This window comes from Arachis duranensis, chromosome 4 (assembly GCF_000817695.3).
Source record: "Arachis duranensis cultivar V14167 chromosome 4, aradu.V14167.gnm2.J7QH, whole genome shotgun sequence".
Lineage (NCBI taxonomy): Eukaryota > Viridiplantae > Streptophyta > Magnoliopsida > Fabales > Fabaceae > Arachis > Arachis duranensis.
In genome coordinates, this window is record NC_029775.3 from 280,392 (window position 1) to 299,369 (window position 18,978).

General features: G+C 36.5%; 4 protein-coding genes across 4 annotated transcripts; 2 read left to right on the plus strand and 2 right to left on the minus strand.

Moving 5' to 3' along the window:
* Positions 1-1,735: 1,735 nt before the first annotated feature.
* LOC107482499 (D-3-phosphoglycerate dehydrogenase 2, chloroplastic) lies at positions 1,736-3,798 on the plus strand. Its single transcript, XM_016103026.3, has one exon. It carries the CDS (start codon positions 1,790-1,792, stop codon positions 3,677-3,679), a length of 1,890 nt encoding a protein of 629 aa, XP_015958512.1. The 5' UTR covers positions 1,736-1,789; the 3' UTR covers positions 3,680-3,798.
* A 751-nt stretch (positions 3,799-4,549) lies between these two features.
* Positions 4,550-8,166, plus strand: LOC107482500 (uncharacterized). Its single transcript, XM_016103027.3, has 8 exons — positions 4,550-4,564; positions 5,325-5,580; positions 5,818-5,941; positions 6,117-6,234; positions 6,837-6,928; positions 7,028-7,097; positions 7,234-7,316; positions 7,696-8,166. Exons 1-8 carry the CDS (start codon positions 4,550-4,552, stop codon positions 7,793-7,795), a joined length of 858 nt encoding a protein of 285 aa, XP_015958513.2. The 3' UTR covers positions 7,796-8,166.
* Positions 8,167-9,718: 1,552 nt separating this feature from the next.
* On the minus strand, positions 9,719-15,953 carry LOC107482498 (exocyst complex component EXO84B). Its single transcript, XM_016103025.3, has 7 exons — positions 15,585-15,953; positions 13,901-13,998; positions 12,651-13,704; positions 11,735-12,250; positions 10,983-11,171; positions 10,323-10,459; positions 9,719-10,196 (listed from the first exon to the last, which is right to left on the minus strand). Exons 1-7 carry the CDS (start codon positions 15,732-15,734, stop codon positions 10,034-10,036), a joined length of 2,307 nt encoding a protein of 768 aa, XP_015958511.1. The 5' UTR covers positions 15,735-15,953; the 3' UTR covers positions 9,719-10,033.
* Positions 15,954-17,855: 1,902 nt separating this feature from the next.
* On the minus strand, positions 17,856-18,637 carry LOC107482497 (ATP synthase subunit epsilon, mitochondrial). The gene is made up of 2 exons (XM_016103024.3): positions 18,352-18,637; positions 17,856-18,107 (listed from the first exon to the last, which is right to left on the minus strand). The coding sequence occupies exons 1-2, from the start codon at positions 18,536-18,538 to the stop codon at positions 18,079-18,081; spliced, it is 216 nt and encodes a 71-aa protein (XP_015958510.1). The 5' UTR covers positions 18,539-18,637; the 3' UTR covers positions 17,856-18,078.
* Positions 18,638-18,978: the final 341 nt, after the last annotated feature.

Below are 18,978 nucleotides of genomic sequence, written 5' to 3' on the forward strand. Positions count from 1 at the left end.
AATAACCATGCATAATAGTAGTGATTAGATTAGATAATTATATACTTCTGGTTCATGCTTAATGACTTAAAGAAGGTTCGATTTTGAAATCAATTCAATAGTTAGGAATGGCAACAAATCTTCATAAGATGGTTCTTCATTTTTATTTAGTAAAATATTTTTGGTTTTTGTTTCCGTTTTATTTTTGTCATGGACCTTAGTTTATTATTCTCACTTAGTGAAAGAAGCGGTAGATACCCAATAATATATATCGATCTTAAGTTTTAACAAATTAAAAAAAATCACAACCATAATAAAATTTAATATAATTCATCCAAATGTATCAAATTAAACACAAATTCAATATATATATATATAAAAGAGCATTTAAGTAATTTTTTTTGCGATAATTTTGCAGGTCTTGCAAGACAAATACCTTGATCTCCATTTATTCGTGGGAGAGGATCTTCATTTCTATTAGAATTTTGCAAATTTCTGTTAGTCTTCTCGTTACGAGTGAACTTTATAGATATCTGTGGATGCATATATTTTTTTTGTCATCCTTAGCAATAACAAAAAATAAAATGAGTTAGTTTTTAGTCTTGGGGCTAAGGAAATTGGTTAATGGAATGTTTTAGTGTTCTATATAACTATTTATGTATAACGAGTGCTAGAAATTAGTATTTTTGTTAAATTCTGGTCAATATTTAATTATAAAAAAAATTAAATGATTTTATACCATTAAAAATATTATTGAAGACTAATTGATAACTAAAAATCACAAAATTTATTAGCTCTCTTTATCTATTTCTAAAATAATATTAAAATTTTATAAATTAAAAGTTAACTTTTATTATAGAATTTAATTTTTAAATAAATTATTCTTCATGTATTAATAAGGTGACGAGAAATGCTAAGTGACATATTACTATTAATAAATTACTAAAAAATTACGAGTTATTATTTTTATACAAANTAATTATTAATTTCATATAAAAACGACAGCACATTAATCTTGACTTAATAAATTTCATATTTTTTTATTTTTTTTATAGATAAACTTTAACAACTAATAAAAAATAAATTACTTTTGTACGATGATAAGATAATTGATCTAAACATTGCCTCAAAGTTTAATTAACTTTCATGTGTAAAGGCGGCCTACAATTTAAAAGTAGAAAATCTTATTTTATTAAATTAAATAAATTGACGATATTGGCGTTTCATCCCCCACCAACCCCAATTGTTTTCTACATAAAGAAATTTATATTGATTTATAACAGATATTTTCCCAGAATATAACCTTCCAAAAGCACAGTTGAAGAAAACGAAAATGTTTGGGAAATACAAATTTTCAGCTTAAAACTATTCCAATTTTTTTTTTTTACTTTATTTATATGATTTCAGTTCATTCCAAACATGTTAACAAGAAGTAATGAAGGTGTTTTATACTATGTATAGCGAGTCAATACATATCTTGTTATCATTATTATACGTGATGCAAATTCTCATTGGTTATGTTAACTAAATTTAATTATTTAAGTTAAATTATTAATATAAAATATATATTAAAAATAAATTAAATTATATATACATAAATATATTAATAATTAATTTTAATAATTAATGATAGTGTCCAAATAATATTTTTGAAGCAAATGCCACCAACCACCGTTATAAAATATGTACTCTTGTGCCCTGTAAATTGCAGAGTTACATGCACAATTAAATCCACAAAGAAAGTTGCAGTTAATTTAAATTAAGACTTGGAACAAGCAAGCAGACACACACACACACACAACTGAGTGCCATGGCATCTTCTTCTGCTTCATCTGCATGTACCAAACACATTTTCTCCTCCACCCTCACTTCCTCTTCCTCCTCCTCCACCACCTCTCTTCTCTCATTCCGCGACACCACCATCTCCATACCCAAGCTACTTTCCCACTCCAAGCACCACCAACGCTTCTACTTTGCGGTCAACAACGCCGTCAAAACCACCGTTGACACCACACTACCCTCCTCTGTGTCCACCACCACCAACCCCAATGACTCTGTCGTGGCCGCAAAACCCACCATCCTGGTGTCCGAGAAGCTGGGAAGCGCGGGAATCGAGGTGCTCCGCGCATTCGGACACGTGGAATGCGCCTACGACCTCTCTCCGGAGGATCTGTGCAAGAAGATCTCAAGCTGCGACGCTCTCATCGTGAGGAGCGGCACCAAGGTGACGCGGCAAGTGTTGGAGGCCGCAAAGGGAAGGTTGAAGGTTGTTGGAAGAGCCGGCGTGGGCATTGACAACGTGGATCTGCAAGCTGCCACCGAGTTCGGTTGCCTGGTTGTGAATGCTCCGACTGCCAACACGATCGCCGCCGCCGAGCATGGCATCGCTCTCCTGGCCGGCATGGCCAGAAACGTTGCTCAGGCGGATGCCTCCATGAAAGCCGGGAAATGGGAAAGAAGCAAGTATGTGGGAGTGTCACTGGTGGGGAAGATATTGGCGGTGATGGGATTCGGAAAAGTTGGATCTGAGGTGGCAAGGCGGGCAAAGGGGTTGGGAATGAACGTCATTGCACACGACCCCTACGCTCCTGCAGACAGAGCCCGTGCTGTTGGTGTCGAACTTGTGTCCTTCGATCAGGCAGTTTCCACCGCTGATTTCATCTCCCTTCACATGCCCCTCACTCCCGCCACCAACAAGATCTTCAACGACCACACCTTCTCTCGGATGAAGAAGGGCGTCCGCATCGTCAACGTCGCCAGAGGAGGTGTTATTGACGAGGACGCACTCGTTAAGGCCCTTGATGACGGAATTGTGGCTCAGGCAGCCCTTGATGTGTTCAGCGAGGAGCCCCCGGCAAAAGACAGCAAGCTCATTCAACACCGCAACGTGACTGTGACCCCTCATCTTGGAGCTAGCACTAAAGAGGCTCAGGAGGGTGTTGCTATTGAGATTGCGGAGGCTGTGGTTGGTGCCTTGAAGGGCGAGCTGTCGTCAACCGCTGTGAATGCTCCCATGGTACCCCCGGAGGTAGTCTCAGAACTGGCTCCCTATGTGGTGCTAGCGGAGAAGCTGGGGAGGCTAGCCGTACAATTGGTTTCGGGGGGGAAAGGAATCCAGTCCGTGAAGGTGGTGTACACAACAGGCAGGGACCCTGATGACCTGGACACCAGGCTCCTCCGAGCCATGATCACCAAGGGAATCATCGAGCCAATCTCAGATGCCATTGTAAACCTTGTCAATGCCGATTTCACGGCCAAGCAGAAAGGCCTTCGCATCAGCGAGGAGAGAGTGGTGGTGGACTCATCCCCTGATCTGCCCGTTCACTCCATCCAGGTGCAGGTGTCCAACGTGGAGTCCAAATTCGCCAGCGCTGTGCTGGATGGTGGCCAGATCAGCATCGAAGGGAAGGTGAAGTACGGTGTGCCGCACCTCACCAGCGTTGGATCCTTTGCGGTCGATGTCAGCCTTGAAGGGAACCTCATCTTGTGCAGGCAGGTGGACCAGCCCGGGATGATCGGCCGCGTCGGCAACATATTGGGGGACGAGAATGTGAATGTCAGCTTCATGAGTGTGGGAAGGACTTCCAGGAGAAGGAAGGCCATCATGGCCATTGGTGTCGATGAGGAGCCTAACAAGGACACTCTTCACAAGATTGGTGCTGTCCCTGCTATTGAAGAGTTTGTCTTCCTCAACCTCTAGCAATGCAATTTCCTCAACTATTTTTCTTCATTCACAAAATTATATTCATCAATATGTATTGGATATGATTGAGAATAAAACTAGCACATACAGCTAGCTAGTAGCTTGCAATTCTATCATGCTCTGCCTCTCTCCACAAGTGTTTTCTAGCTTTACATTTATGTCTTATGTTGATTATGGAGGCAGCAGCTTCTTGATGTTCCAAGCATTGCTATAAATCTGTACACAAGTTTATGGTTCAAGCATAAATGTTAGGTGAGATTCATAAATTATTATATATATTCATACATGTCAGATTATGTTTAAATTTATGTTTGTGTGAAAATTTTTTCCATTATAAAATGGTTCATATTTTGATTTCTTGTGCTAATAATGTGCTTCCTTTGTCCATTCTCAAGTGTCATTTTTAGGGTTTAAGAGGTAATACTGTCTAGCAAGAAATATTTGTATCTACAATAACGTCCAAATAAATAAAGTAAAGTATGAGAAGCCAATGGAATACTTGTACAATGTGAACAATAGAAGTAATACTATCTAGCAAGGAATGTTTGTATCTACAATAAGGTCCAAATAAATAATGCCGAAACAGATTACACATCCAATGTTTATACGCGGCGATGGGTTGTGACTTGTGATTGTGAAGTCCCTTCTCAGTTACTAATCCTATCCTATGCAGAAAATTGAAAGCTATTATAAGTTATAACATAACAATCCAAGAAACATAATAGTACCAAGGTTCAGTCCTATCAATTCCTAATTACAAATTTCGCGCAATAACGATTCTCGAAAATTTTCTATATATAACTGTATTCGAGCCAGTAGCAGACAAACTCTATAGATACTCACGTAAAGCATAATCAGTACACAAATATGTTGGATTTTGGGGTATGCGAATCGATGCAATGTTGCACATTTTCAACTTATCCCAAGTTAGTTATGTTCCATGTGTAAACAAAGCAGAAATATTCAATCAGCTGAGGAAATTGCTCAGTCACTAACTATGGACGGACCTAATTTCAAGATTAGGAAGAAGCACATGATTCTACTCCATTTTTAATTTGAGTAGTGCACCAAAGAGGTTCTCGTAAAAAAATACTAAAAAATACATAGCATTTTACAATAGAAAGTGTAACTTCCTTTCGAATTTGATGCTAGTTATGAACTTATGATGATGTTGATAAAGCAACGTTGCACATTGTTGTTATTTGGTTGGATAAAAAATTCAACGTCAACTTTTAAGTAAGAGAATGGATAATCGCCAGTTTTAGACTTTTCTTTTTCATTTACTAAAAATGCATAATATCCCTCCTCCCTTTTATTTCTCTCTTGTTTCTCTTTAATATTGCAAAATATATACAAACTAAATTTGTTTGAGTTCTGAGAATATTTAAATATATATAAAAATATTTCATGAAAAATACATTTTATTTGCTTTAAAAAAACTTAGTCGGGAAAAGGGAAGTGCATAGAGTAGAAATTAAAGAGAGAGGCAAGGTGGTTTACTTCGTTTCTTGGTTTCTTTTTTCTTTGCTTAGAATTTGGTAGAATACATAATAACTAGATTAGATTAGGTGTAGCTCTCCTTTTCACCTTCTTACAACTTTCTTGCTTGAAAAATGGGAAAGTGATTTGTGTGTTGGGTTAGGTTCGAACGATATTCATCACAGGGCTTCCGGAGGACGTGAAGGAGAGGGAGCTACTGAATCTGATGCGATGGCTTCCCGGATTCGAAGCGTCTCAGCTGAATTTCAAGGCCGAAAAGCCCATGGGCTTCGCACTCTTCTCCACCGCCCACCAAGCAATTGCCGCCAAGGACATCCTTCAGGACATGCTCTTCGATCCCGACACCAAGTCCGTCCTCCACACCGAGATGGCCAAGAAGAACCTCTTCGTCAAGAGAGGTCCTCTCTTTTTCTTTCACTTTCTAGCTGCATTTATGAAATGTGTTATCTTAACTGAAACTGATTGCTGCTACAAGCAAGAATCCTGAAATTTTAACTGTTTGATGTGTTGTTCTTACTATGGTATGTGATGAAAATGAGTGGTGTGTGGAAATTTTTACCTACTAGTGCTTGCTATGCTGCTACTGTTATTCTCTTTTTTCAGCCTACTTATCTTGATTTCTTTGTAAGGAATAGGGGCTGATGCGGGTGCGTTTGATCAGAGTAAGCGATTGCGGACAGCTGGGGATTATACGCACACTGGTTATACAAGTCCTTCCCCTTTCCATCCTCCACCACCACCCGTTTGGGGACCACATGGGTAAACACCATGTTTTTCCAAAAACGTTTCTTATTTTTCTGTAAAAGTCCAGAGTCAAAGCTGTAATAAGAAGATAGGGATTTTCTTTTGCATGCCGCTTCCTATAACTCACTAAATCCAGTACGGTTGGTCTTAGTTTGCAAGTTGTGACAGTTTATCTGTATTTCCTGATTAGGTACATGGCTCCACCGCCGCCTCCTCCATATGATCCATATGGAGGCTACCCCGTTGCGCCAGTGCCAATGCCTACTCCTGCTCCAATAGCAGCGCCTAGCAGTTATGTTCCAGTTCAGGTAATAAATTGTGTGTTGCTTTCACCTGATTTCACCATATATGATTATGTCCTTACTCCTTATCTTGTGATACTAACAACATAAGGGAAGATATTTGAAATATTCTGCAAACCTGCTCTTTAAATGCGTTCGCATGAAATTTCTTTACCTTGCTTTATTATTTGGTCCATAGATTTAAGATAGTGTCACAGAGGTTATTGTTTTGATTAGAACAATGCTGCGTTATACTACATGGATCAGATAGCACTGCATTGTTCTATTGTAAACAATGCTTACAGACAAACCAGTATAATTTAATTCTTATAAGCTCGCTAACGAAAACATGTTTTGTTCATATTCATCTTTTTAAAATGAAATTCTCATTTTTCAAAGGCTCACACATAAAGCCTTTGATGGTAAGCTATTCTATTTTGAACACAAGATAAATCTTGTCGTGATCTTGTTTTATTGTATGCTTGCCAATAGACACGGTGTTTTTGGTGTTTATTTCGTCAGTTGCGTTGATCTTTCCCCTCAGTAATTAAGTTTCTTAATATCTCCTTTAATGTTGTCTATAGATGATTAATAAATTTATTGTGTCGGACTTTTGTTCTTCTGTACAGAACACAAAAGATAACCCTCCTTGCAACACCCTGTTTATTGGGAACTTGGGAGAGAACATTAATGAGGAAGAAGTGAGGGGACTTTTCAGTGCGTAAGTAGATCTTATCTGTTGATACTGGCTAGTTTAAATGCTGCTTTCTATGCTCTCTCAAATACAGAAATGGTGTTTCAACATGAATTTGTGATGCAGACAACCTGGTTTTAAGCAAATGAAGATTTTAAGACAGGAGAGGCATACTGTTTGCTTCATTGAGTTTGAAGTCAGTAACCTTTTGATCTTCTTTGTAGCTTCTATTGTTGAATAAATATAAACTTATAATTGTTAGTTCCCTATCTGTGTTATTTTCATTGAAATGATTTATCCTTGGCTTATATCCAATAACCGAAATGTTGCAGGATGTGAATAGTGCTACCAATGTACACCATAATTTGCAGGGAGCTGTTATCCCAAGTTCTGGTTCAGTTGGCATGCGAATACAATATCCTTTTTTATGTTCTCAAGGGGCTGAATTTTTTTTAATCTGTTAAGATATTTATTTCGGGCATGTTGAACTCTTCAAAATTGATCAAACATTTGGGGTTGGGAATTTCGGTATTGCTATAAAAATTGGTTAAAGTTGCTGCAATTTTTTCAATGTACCAGGCATGGCTTTATTTGGTCTGAAACCATGCATCAACGATGGTCCTCAACTATGGGTTCCTTTAATTTTTTTGTTCTCATGGAAGTTTCCTGTAATTATCTCTTAACATTAGAAAAATATGTCAGCATTTGCATCCGATTTGGTATAAATTACTTGGACCTTTTCATTCTGTGCTTTAGATGTGGAGTTCTTTGTAGATTCCTTGACTTCTTAGAAGATATTCAAAGAATCCATTTGGAAAGAGAAAAGATGGCAATGTACCACTTGCCGTTCCTGGTGCCAACGGAACTCCACCAACAAATATGACTTATCAATAGCTTGAAGGGGATGTACTCTGTTCTTTATGATCCAAGACATGTTTCTACATGATAGGATGCATCTTGCAGCTGTTACATGCATCCATTGATTATCAAGTCATCACCATTAGCATCCCTGCTCATGTGAATGAATGCACTGTGGCATCATATACATACATTTGGCTGTTATACTCATCAGACATGCATCTCTTTACAGCATGTGTTGGTTCCATATTAATTTTCTAGTTGTTTAGATGACATTGTCATTTGTAGAACTGATGCATGTGTCTTAATTTTGTTTGAACTGTGTGCTTTGCTGTCATATATATTCTATTTTCATTGATGCTAGGAATGCTTATCCAAAAAGCATGAAGCTAACAACTTTCCAACTATAGGATCATTTGTTGCTTACCACATTTTTAGCCTCTTTAGTTTCATCTGAAACTGAATCCATCATGGCTAATCATGCTTCCTCTTCTGCCATCATTACTATTGTCATCAAACCTCATTCATGGCCTTTTTTAGCAACTGAATACGTCATCACTCCATTTGATCAGAGCATTGATATTGATGCTTTGAAATTCAAGCTATTGAGAGCTATTCAAGAAATTTGGGGAGTTATATGTTGTCTGATTTATACAGGACTTCAATAGGACAAGCTTTTATTTGATAATGGGAGGTTCGGTACTGCTGCTGCCATATTGTTGCAGGTAATTTTTTGTTTTCTTGGGAAGACTACCATCTAGCTTCGAAATTCTTTTGATTATCAAGTGAAGCAGCCATTGAATTATAGGGAACCCAAGTTTCTCATTAAGCAATTGAATATATTGTCAAAATATAGTATGGTTCCAGATTTAAATTCCTGAGAACTAATAGGTTTAAATCTAGATGATAATTTACTGGTTGTTCTGACCCTACTATGAACGAGCTTCAAGTTTTTGCATGGAAATGGAAAATTTCAAATCCATTTTAACGAGGGATCATACCAGAAGTGCTGATTAAGTTTTACCATTTATTTCTTACTCAGTGAGACACAGTTTACTTAACGGGTATCTTCATGATTCAACTAACAATTTAGGTTATTGGACATTTGCCACTGACAACGTTTCCAGTGCTTTTCAGAACAGAATGGACCTACCTGGTTTATATTTTCTGCAGTCATACTACAATATATTTGATGAGGTTGCTTAGAAAGTTGGTTTATAAATGACCTAATTCATATTTCATTTATTTCCACGTAATCTATCAACCTAATTTTGAATGGGGATGAGGTATTCTCCACTAGGGATGTGATACATCACCTGCTGAAAATGATAGGAGTTGCGATGTAAATTTGGAGTACTTTCCCCTATTGTAGCACATTTAACTATTTATAATTGTGGTTAAATCCACATTATTTTACATCTTAGACTAGGTATATCACTTAGCCATTTTTATGAGTTGCCCGATTGTTGAATTATGCGAGTATCTTTTAATAATTGATTAAATTAACATGAAATGATGAAACATTACCATCGTCTTTGTTACTTAACCTGTTTGGAATGGATTAGTTTGGCAAGAAATTTTTTAATGTATGTTATGGAGTGTAAATTACTTGGCGTTTTTATTCTCTTTGATAAACTAACTGTTTATGGTTACTGCGGTATATGTATGCACCTATATGCCTAGTGTTGCATTAATTCAATATGATATTAATGTAGCTATGACCTAATGTCAATAATAAATAAAATTACCCATATAAATGAAGCAGCAATAAAAGCTTCATTCAATCCGAAAAGAAAAATGAACTTCCTTGTAAGAGATTTTATAATTTGTATCTTAGTAACCAGAAAGAGAAATTGAGTTCTCGTGATTATATTTTTCGAAGAAAACAAATGAAATAGTCAATGTAGGTCTACATACTGTGTCATCCAAGCAAATGGAACTTAGAAATTTGGAGAAAGCTTGCTTGAAAAGAATAATATATGAGAATAAGAAACAAATAATCAAATCAACATTTACAAATCAAAGGACAACCTGAATTTTTTAGGAATACCTGACTATAAAAAACTTAAATCTACAGAAATGCAGGGTTACATCCCCATCTCCCACGAAATTAAGACATGAACGACGGGAAAACTTACTAAAAGAAAAAGGGAAGGCATCAGAAGAGCAAAGAGAAAAATCTTATGGGAGTACAGAAATATGGCAGAAATTCCTTAATGAAAAATGGAGTGTGTGTCGTAATATACAAGGGACAAGGATGAATGAAACTATTTATTACGAGCTACTATGGGATCTGACAGATGAAATGGATTGAGCCGAGACTGACGCGGTTGGACTGTTAAGATCTCTCTCACCATTTATTTCTTTTGGTTTTCCACTTAGCCTCTCCATAGCATCTTGACATATTTCGTTAAACCATTCGTCTTCAGGCAATTCGCTGCCAACAAAGGAGATATGTATGAATCGAAAATAAGAGCCAGAGCCAATGCCTTAAACGGCACAACTATCAATGGGAGGGAAAATAGAAAGCAAAACATTCAAATGACCCGTAGGAGTAGCCTACCTATATGGATCCATCCCTGTTGCCGAAAATGCTGCCATTGCTTTGGTTATAATCTCATTGACAGTTCGTTGCAGATTCCTCGACAAATACCGACCTTGGGAGGCAAAACATACCACAAACTTCATATCCAAATAGAACTGCACAAAGCACCCAAAATGTAATACTATTCGATGTCAATAAACCATTACATCATATTGCAAGCATACACTTCCAAGGATTCTAAGAACAACAATGTCAGAAAATAAATGCACAGCTCAATGTACATTCTTTACGACAACAAAATAGCCTTGAAACAGAAGCAGCATATAATAAGCAGTAATGAACCCTTCTCATTCTGTTGCAGCTAATTTTCAGCCATTGAATTTGGTTAGTTTCCATATATTCCATATTTGCTATTGGCTACTGTAGTTTAGTTCAATGAAAGAATATGGTAGTCAAAAATTTTTTTCTCATGATAGCAATGGTTTAGAACAGAAGGCAAGAACTTTATCATTAGGTGATACAACTATACAAGAATTGCCATAAAGAACTCAACCGACCATATTTTTATATAAAGCATCTATTCCTGTCCAGTTTGCAATATGTATTTTTAATGATTAGTTAATCACTTCATCAATGAATATTCATCCACAAAATAAGCAAACAATCCTGATTCCATACCTGTTGGAGACCAAGAGGACCCAAAGGCCTTGGCCCTTCTTCAATATCATCCCAAAAGCTTTGGTCTTCTGAAAGCCACAAAATAACAGTTTCTGTAAGTCTCATCAAGAGCAATGTCGCAAATCTTTCCCTCCCTACAAACATATCTGCTGCGAAATTGGACATTCTGTTCAGTTTTATGAAAAGTTCCTGGACAATAACAAAAGAGCCTGATCAGATCTTCAATCATATATGCAGAAATTAAAAAGTTTGTAAAGAATATCATTCATAGAAAAAGATAAAAGAAATCTAGTAACAAATAAATGTCATAACAGTTTCAAAGAATAATAGCTCTTTCAAATCCAATGTCCAACTCATAGTTATAGAAGATGGCTGTCTTTGAGATTTGAAAGTAAAAACTAGTGAGTAATCAGTTTGAAAATCAAAATAAAAATCAAGTTGAGGTTAGCAATTTAGCATCTATGGAAATGAATTGGGAAGACTATCAAAGTACATGAGCCATTCAGATAAAAAAATGATCATAACCACCTAAGAAAATGGAAGAAGCTTAGATACTAAACAATTTCAAGCAGGATATAGCCATGAGGCCACTGAATCAGAATCTAAGACATTACAAATACATCTCATGCAGAACAAAGCCAACAAAGAAAAGCAACATTCCACACTCTTAAGAACCATATGAGGCAGAAAACTTTTCAAAATATAATCTCATGAAGGTAGTATCAGATTCAAATACTGTATTTTCAAAATACCTGAAAAATCAAAGATGGAAGCCATTCATTTTCATCTGCATTTCCATCCATATTTATATACATGTTGGCTGTGAGATGACTATCACCATCCTCTGCAAAAATGAGGTCCAAAGCATGTTGACGACAGAATGTATCTTTTAATCTGTCAACAGAACTAACAAGTCGTCTCCTCCATTCTCTTTGTTCAGGATGACGATTTTGCCTGTCAGAGATTCTTCTCCTATTATCATCCTTGTAAGCAGACTGATTTATGGGAGATAGTTTCATGGCTGCACGCGGAAGTAGTTCATCTGCTAGTAATGAAGCATTAGCAAGCAATGCAATATGCTGGGCTTCAGTCTCAGCAATTCGAACAAGTTTGTTTCCAGATTCTTCAAAGCTTAGTTCTTCCTCCATTGATATAGGTAATGCTTTTATGAGCATGCTGATATAAGAGTTAAACACCTGAAACAACCCTTCCAAAGCTTGGCCTCCCAACTGCATACTAAGCAGTGGTCCTACATCCTCAAAGAAGTCCTGTATAAGCATAAACATCCAGCATGAAGTGATTGATACACAAGAAAACATGCAGGGAGTTCTTTCAAAAAAGGAAAAGAAAGAGAAACAAGAAGTGAAGAGAACATAAAGAGAGTTAAAATGAATTAAAATATGCCGGGATGTGTGTATTCCAGTAAAAAGACAATTATTTACTCGATCTCGTCAAAGAGAAGGTTCAGCATGCTGTTGAGACAGAACTGAGAGAATCATGAAAAGATTCAATTTTAAGGAAAAGATTCAGATTGAGAATCATATAAACAAATATCTGCGTTTAGCTTAGAACATCAATTTACACAGTTCCAACCAATGCTACATCCTTATTTTGAATTAACATTCATTCCATGTAAAAGACATTACCTAGTCAATGCTAGATTCTCACCTGGACCATCAAATTGAAGCGATGAGCACTACTTGTAAGTTTATGTTGAAATGTTGTTGTATTATTCATTGATATGCTTGAAGGTCTTCCAGTCTGACGATTAGATGGAGGGTTTGTGAGTACCCAATCATCAGCGGCTGCCAAAGCAGCAGTGCTCTCCTGAATTCGTTTCAGATTAGCATCTAATGCTTGTTCCACACTAGGCCTAAAAAGTTTCAAAAGCACAGGACAAAGAGCCAGGCCACGTGCCTCCAACAATGAGCAATGACCCAATGCTATTTGAACACACTCCGCAGCAGCTCTTAAACCACCAGCAGCTGCTGACGAAGCTAATGCATGCCTTTTCACCAGAAGAGCAAATGCCTCTGTTTGCTTCGTAGCCCACATCACAAGTTCAGAAGTATAAGCCGGCTCCTCACCAAAAATGGCCAATGAATCACTTGCAGCTTGTGCTATTGCAGAAAATACCAGTTGTGCAAGAGCTGCAGTATATGCTCCTCCATATGAGGTGCTTGATGGGCGAAGACTTTGCATGTTATACTGATATCGTTGCAGATGGGCATTAAGCAACAAGCTGTGAGCATTGGGACCATCTCCAAGCCTTTTAAGGGCTGAAATTGATGCACGAAGTTCAGCCCCACGAGTGGAAGGCTGACAAGCAGCTTCAGCAAGCTGATCAGCTAATTTCTGCCTACATTTGTTAATGGAATTCTGTAGAGACAAAAGTAAAGATGGACTGAGAGATTTCATCTTTTTTGCCTCAGAATATATACGATCTCCTTCATCAAGGGCGGCCAAAGCTTCATCAACACGCTTTTCAGCCAATAGAACATCCAAAAGATCAGGAAACTCAACTAGCCATTTGTCCAGGTCTGATGTCTCCCTATCTTCAGAATTTGATAAAGCATTTTCAGAAAAACCATTAGAATTGGAGATAGACAATGAGTCAATGTGAACTCCCTCAGCTAAACCATGTATCAAGGCAGCTTGTGTAGACAGCAGGTTTCTGATAGATGAAAGCTCCCCCTCTAAATCTGATATCTCCTTAGATGTTCTGTAAGTATTACACATTGCAAAAATTTAAACAAGACCAGTGATAAATCAGTTAAATAACACGAAAATGTTTTCTTCCTTCCTTTTTAATATCACGACCTAATTTTATTATATAAAAAAATGATTTTATTACAGCTCTATTTTAATTTTTTTAAATATTTGTGTATTTGGTTGAATGTTTATGAATTATAACTAACCGTATGAAGGCTGCATAGTTAGCATAGACACTTCGACGCATCTCCTCGGCAGAAGCTTTTTTCAAATCCACTAGATATGTGCATAATTGTTTTATTTCCTGAATAACAAAGATGACATTATCATAATTGATTAGGAAAATTAAATGAAAGAACATACAAACTTTCTCTAAGATGTTGGAAACAAGTTACAGCCAATAAAGCAACAAATGGTTACACTGCAATGTCACTAAATGGAAGCAAAAAAGAGCCCAACAAACTGAATGATCATCACTGTGGGCACTACTTCTGTTCTTCGACAAATTTAATATGCTATGATCCAACAAAACTATTTTGCAACTACAAGAGACCTATATAGACACTCAATAGTGTAAAGAAGACAATCTCTGATTGACTAAACCATAATAATGGTAGGAAATAAACTGATATAAAGTCTCCCTTTTCATTCATTATAAGGACTTAATAACCAATAGAAAACAATTGACACTTTTGTGTTTGGTCTAGACAACCACTATCTAGAGTTTATTCGACTATAACTAATTTGACTTTATCCGTGTTGATTTGTGTTAAAATTCACGAATTTAAACTCAATATCTTACATTCTTGCTTAAGAGAAAATGAGGAACAAGTGTCAAACACGATTGGCTAACTGTGAGTCCCATATCAGCTGGTGCCTAACTGCCTAGGTGTAATTAGTGCCATCTTGTCTTAGGTTCATAGCTGCCTAACTTTCAGGATGAGCTCTCATATAGATTTAAAAAACCGCAATCTAAAAATGTGGTTGCCAAAATCGTGGGGAAAAAATTTAGAAAAATGAGATGCTAGACTTTGTGTCTAACCAATTGAAATATTGCTAGAAGTATTATCACATAATGCGATAGTAGTGACATGAGACCAACACCTCTAGCCAGGAAAGATGAATTATTTGCAAAGTTTCCATTGTACTTCATATTATTTGTTTTAAACTTTTTCCAAAAGTATATAAGAAATAGGGTAATTGAATATATTTATTTATAACATGAATTAGTGTAAGGAGAAGTTGGCGGAAAGTTTACTCCCTTGTCCAAGAAACCGAATGAAACCGAGGCAAAGGATTTCAGGAAAAATAAAAATAAAACATTCATTAGCATTATGGAAGAAATCAACTGTCCCTCCATTTGGGGAGAAAATGGAGAGTTGGCTACAAGCATGCTAACATTATTGTTTGCCACCTTTATCCTAACAAATACTGAAAGCCTATATAAGAACACGTGTGCTGCTTCTATTAACACTATCAATAAATCTAGTTTTCTTCCATTTCTTCAAATGTTTTTGGCATTCAAACGATGAAAGAATCATATTGTCCTAGTTTGATAAATTCTGATCACGGCTCGGAAAATTGAATTACATCTTCCCACATTTACTCCTACACCATCATCCCAGCAATTCGTCCCCAGTACCAAAAATCGCAAAGGCGTTCTAACAAATGGTCAAAATTACAGCCATAATCGGTCAACCACAGGTACAACTAGAATCTGAGTGCCGAATTGGCAAAACACAATCCCAACTAACATAAAATCTACTACAGCTTCCAAAGCCAAGACTAAATAGCATCGAAACGAATCATAGAAATTCTAATTTCCGATTTACCGATAACAAAAAATGATAAAAACGCGAAGAAAATTGAAGCACGATAATGAAAGTTTACCTTGTCGCTGAGGGAACACTTAGACTGGACATAGCCCTCTGCATCGAACTTGTCAGACTTGAAAGGATGCAAACCTTCCTCGAGCTTAGGTCCGTTCTCCTTGACAGTGGCGGTGATGCTTCTTGACCGTGACGTCTTGCCCGTCGCCATAAGCAGCGAGCTCGGAGACACGAGATCAGCAAAATTAGGGTTCAGAAATTGGCAGAACAAAAAAACTGTTAGATCCACGCGCAAATCTTAGAAACAGTGATTGTTACGGGGGCAGAATGCAGCATGCAAGCTCAAGTGTGAGCGCGTGAGTTGCGTGAAGAACAGTAGAGATAGAAAAGAAGAAGAAGAAGAAGAAAAGATCCCAACGAAAGCGGTGTTGCTTGGTTAACTGTTTTTTTTTTTTTTTCTTCTACTACTTTTCTTTTCTTTTTTTAATAAAATATTATATTATTTTTTTCCTCCAACTAATTCAACTATGAACTTGCTTGTAGGAGCAGTTTTTCACTTTTTCTCATATTTGTTTTACCTGTAAATGATGCATCCTTTGCAACGAGAGTTGGTGGGAAACAAATGTTTTGGTAAATGAGATATTGGATAACAAATCATGCAAAATTTTAACGTGGTGGTAAATAATATGGTCTATATTGTATAGTGGCTGGTTTCTTGCCTAAAATGTAGAGATGGATATTTAGAAATGTCAAAATAATTGACATGAGATTTTCATTCATGTCTTATAGATTTACCATTGATCTGAGATATCTTAAAGTTTAATATGAAGAAAAAGAACAATGGATTTGCACTTTTTCTGTTTCATTTATTTGCGTTTTGCCTAGCTGGATTAACCATATAGACTTCAGACAATGCTTACCATATCAACATGTGTGCATCAAATTCTGTATATTCTTAAGGGAAAAGAAAAAGATTAATTTTAATATACTCTTCACTTGATTAAAAAATAAATAAATCTCTTCAAAATAGGAGTAAAAACCTTGGATTACCAAAAAGAGGAGCGAGTTATAAAATTAGTTCATAGAAGAATTTTTTTGGGGGAATACCTCGTTCTCTAATTCTTTTAGAAAAATAACGCAAACTTTTCATTGCACATGGTAGGTAATTTGATATGAATTATTCTTAGTGTGAGGTGACAAAAAGGCATGGCTAAGAATTAAGAAACACCACTTCCACTGTTAAGGCCAGTGCCTTGTTGGATATTCTCATCACTGTATACCTTTGGTTTGCAGTTGTAAACTTAATAAATTTACTCACATTGTTTGTATCTGAATGTTTTTCCCCCTATGAGGATATTATTATCGCTAAGCTGAATATATAAATGGCAATTGCAGAGCAAAACAAATAATAATAATTTCTCTTATAGTCAGTCAGTGACACAATATAATCAATATTAGTCCACTTCATCATTCGACATAACCTAGCTGGCTTTTCCTCCAACTCTTCTATTTTCTACGTATATTTCCTTATCTGTTGTCCCCAAACTGATTAGAAACCTCATGATTCTCTTATTTCTTTCAATTTAAAAAGAAAATTAAATAAATCTATTTTGTGTTAACTAATGATGATGGACCTGCCTTCTATTATTGTAGTTATTGCCACAAAATATATTGTTATTTTTTACCACAAAATAATGAAGCATTTGGCAGGTGTTTACCACAACCTTCGCCCAATGACCCGTTCAACAATCAACATAGTCAGGTGGTTCTAGTAACCCCGATTTGGCAGCCAACAATGCTTCCATTTTAAGCGCTTCTTAAGGACAAAGTGAACCTTGGTCCTTGGATTGGAAATGGTCATTTTCATTCTGTTGGAAAACCTTTTGAGATGGCAACTGCGTAATTGTAAGTTTTGCCTCCTAAAGAAATTTGACATGGTAACCACAGGCATCCTCACTGGGATTTATACCCTCTTATCTCTTAATCACCTTTGCCATTTTACCAAATGTAAACTTCGTGTACTTTCTCTATGACAAAACATAGATTCCCATATCCATCATCAACAAATGAATGAACTATTAGAGTTGGATAAATTACAATTACCTCACTTATGATTAAACAAAATCATACATAGCACCGCCAGTTTATAAGAGAATATACGAATATTTCCTTTGATTAAAATTACATGACACTCCATAAAATTATTAGCATCTCTTGCAAACAAGGGATGATTCAAGAGAGGTGTATAATTTACCCTATAAATAGTTACTTGTTTGCACGAGGGACCAATTTAAATCATTCATGGGGTGAATGGCACGCTTACAAACATGGATTTACAAAGGAGCAGTATTGTTATTATTTCATATAAAAACCCAACTTAAATTTAGTTGAGAAGCATTCTCATATCATGACCGCTGAAACAGATGAAAGTAAAATGGATCCAAATCAGAAGTTCAAACTCGAATTATTACAAGATCAAGCATGCAAATAAAACAAAACAGCTAGGTTCAAAATGACATATAGTTGCAGCTACAAATCTTTCCAATAGCTCCAGATCAATGCTCTGTAGGATCTGAACGAATAGCTGATTGAAAAAAAAAAAAAAAGAAACAAACAACAACATAACACTTTGATCAAAATCCAGCTCATACAAAACAAAATCAGCTTAATAATATCAACAAACAGTATAATTGTGAAGAAACAAAAGATAGTTAGGGTTGGGGAGTGAATTAGGGCTAACATACATACATACAATGGGAGATTGGATGGCAGAAATTGATTAGAAGCAGATCCAATTAATAAGAAGAAGGAGGAAAATGAGATCTTACTCGGCTTTTCGGGCTTGCCGTCAACCCACTTAGAGAGGGAGAAATGAACCCTCTCGCGGGAGATAGCTTCCGCCTTGAAGGGTTCCTTGAGGCAGTTCCTCACCAGATTTGCGCATATGTTTGAATACGTTATGTATGTCATCCCAGCCGCCCTCCAAAACGGTGCCGCTCCACCTGCACTTGCCATTCTCCGATTCCGATTGCTATTGCGAGACCTAATACTTAGTTTCTTCTGCGGTTGCTCTTCTGCGTTTTTCTCTGAGAAATCTCTCCTTTCCTCTGCCCTTGATTGTATCTTACGGGCCTATTTGGGCCTTTAATTAGGCCACCAAGCCCATTCACACCTATGACTAAAAATACACAAAAAGGGTTGCACTATATAATGAAAACAATGTTTATCATTCATCTAAATTGCTTAAAGAGGAAGTATTATTTATCGGTGGAAGAGTATTAAATATCAAATATCTACATTAAAAATTTGAAAACTCAACGTGATAAAAAAAAATGAAGATAATTAGATAAATAGATCAGACTTCTATTTTGTGTGTGTTAATGCCAATGGTAATGGTCGTGAATTGAATTGAATGTAGGATTGAGGTTGAGAGTTGTGTTAGTTGAATATACGAG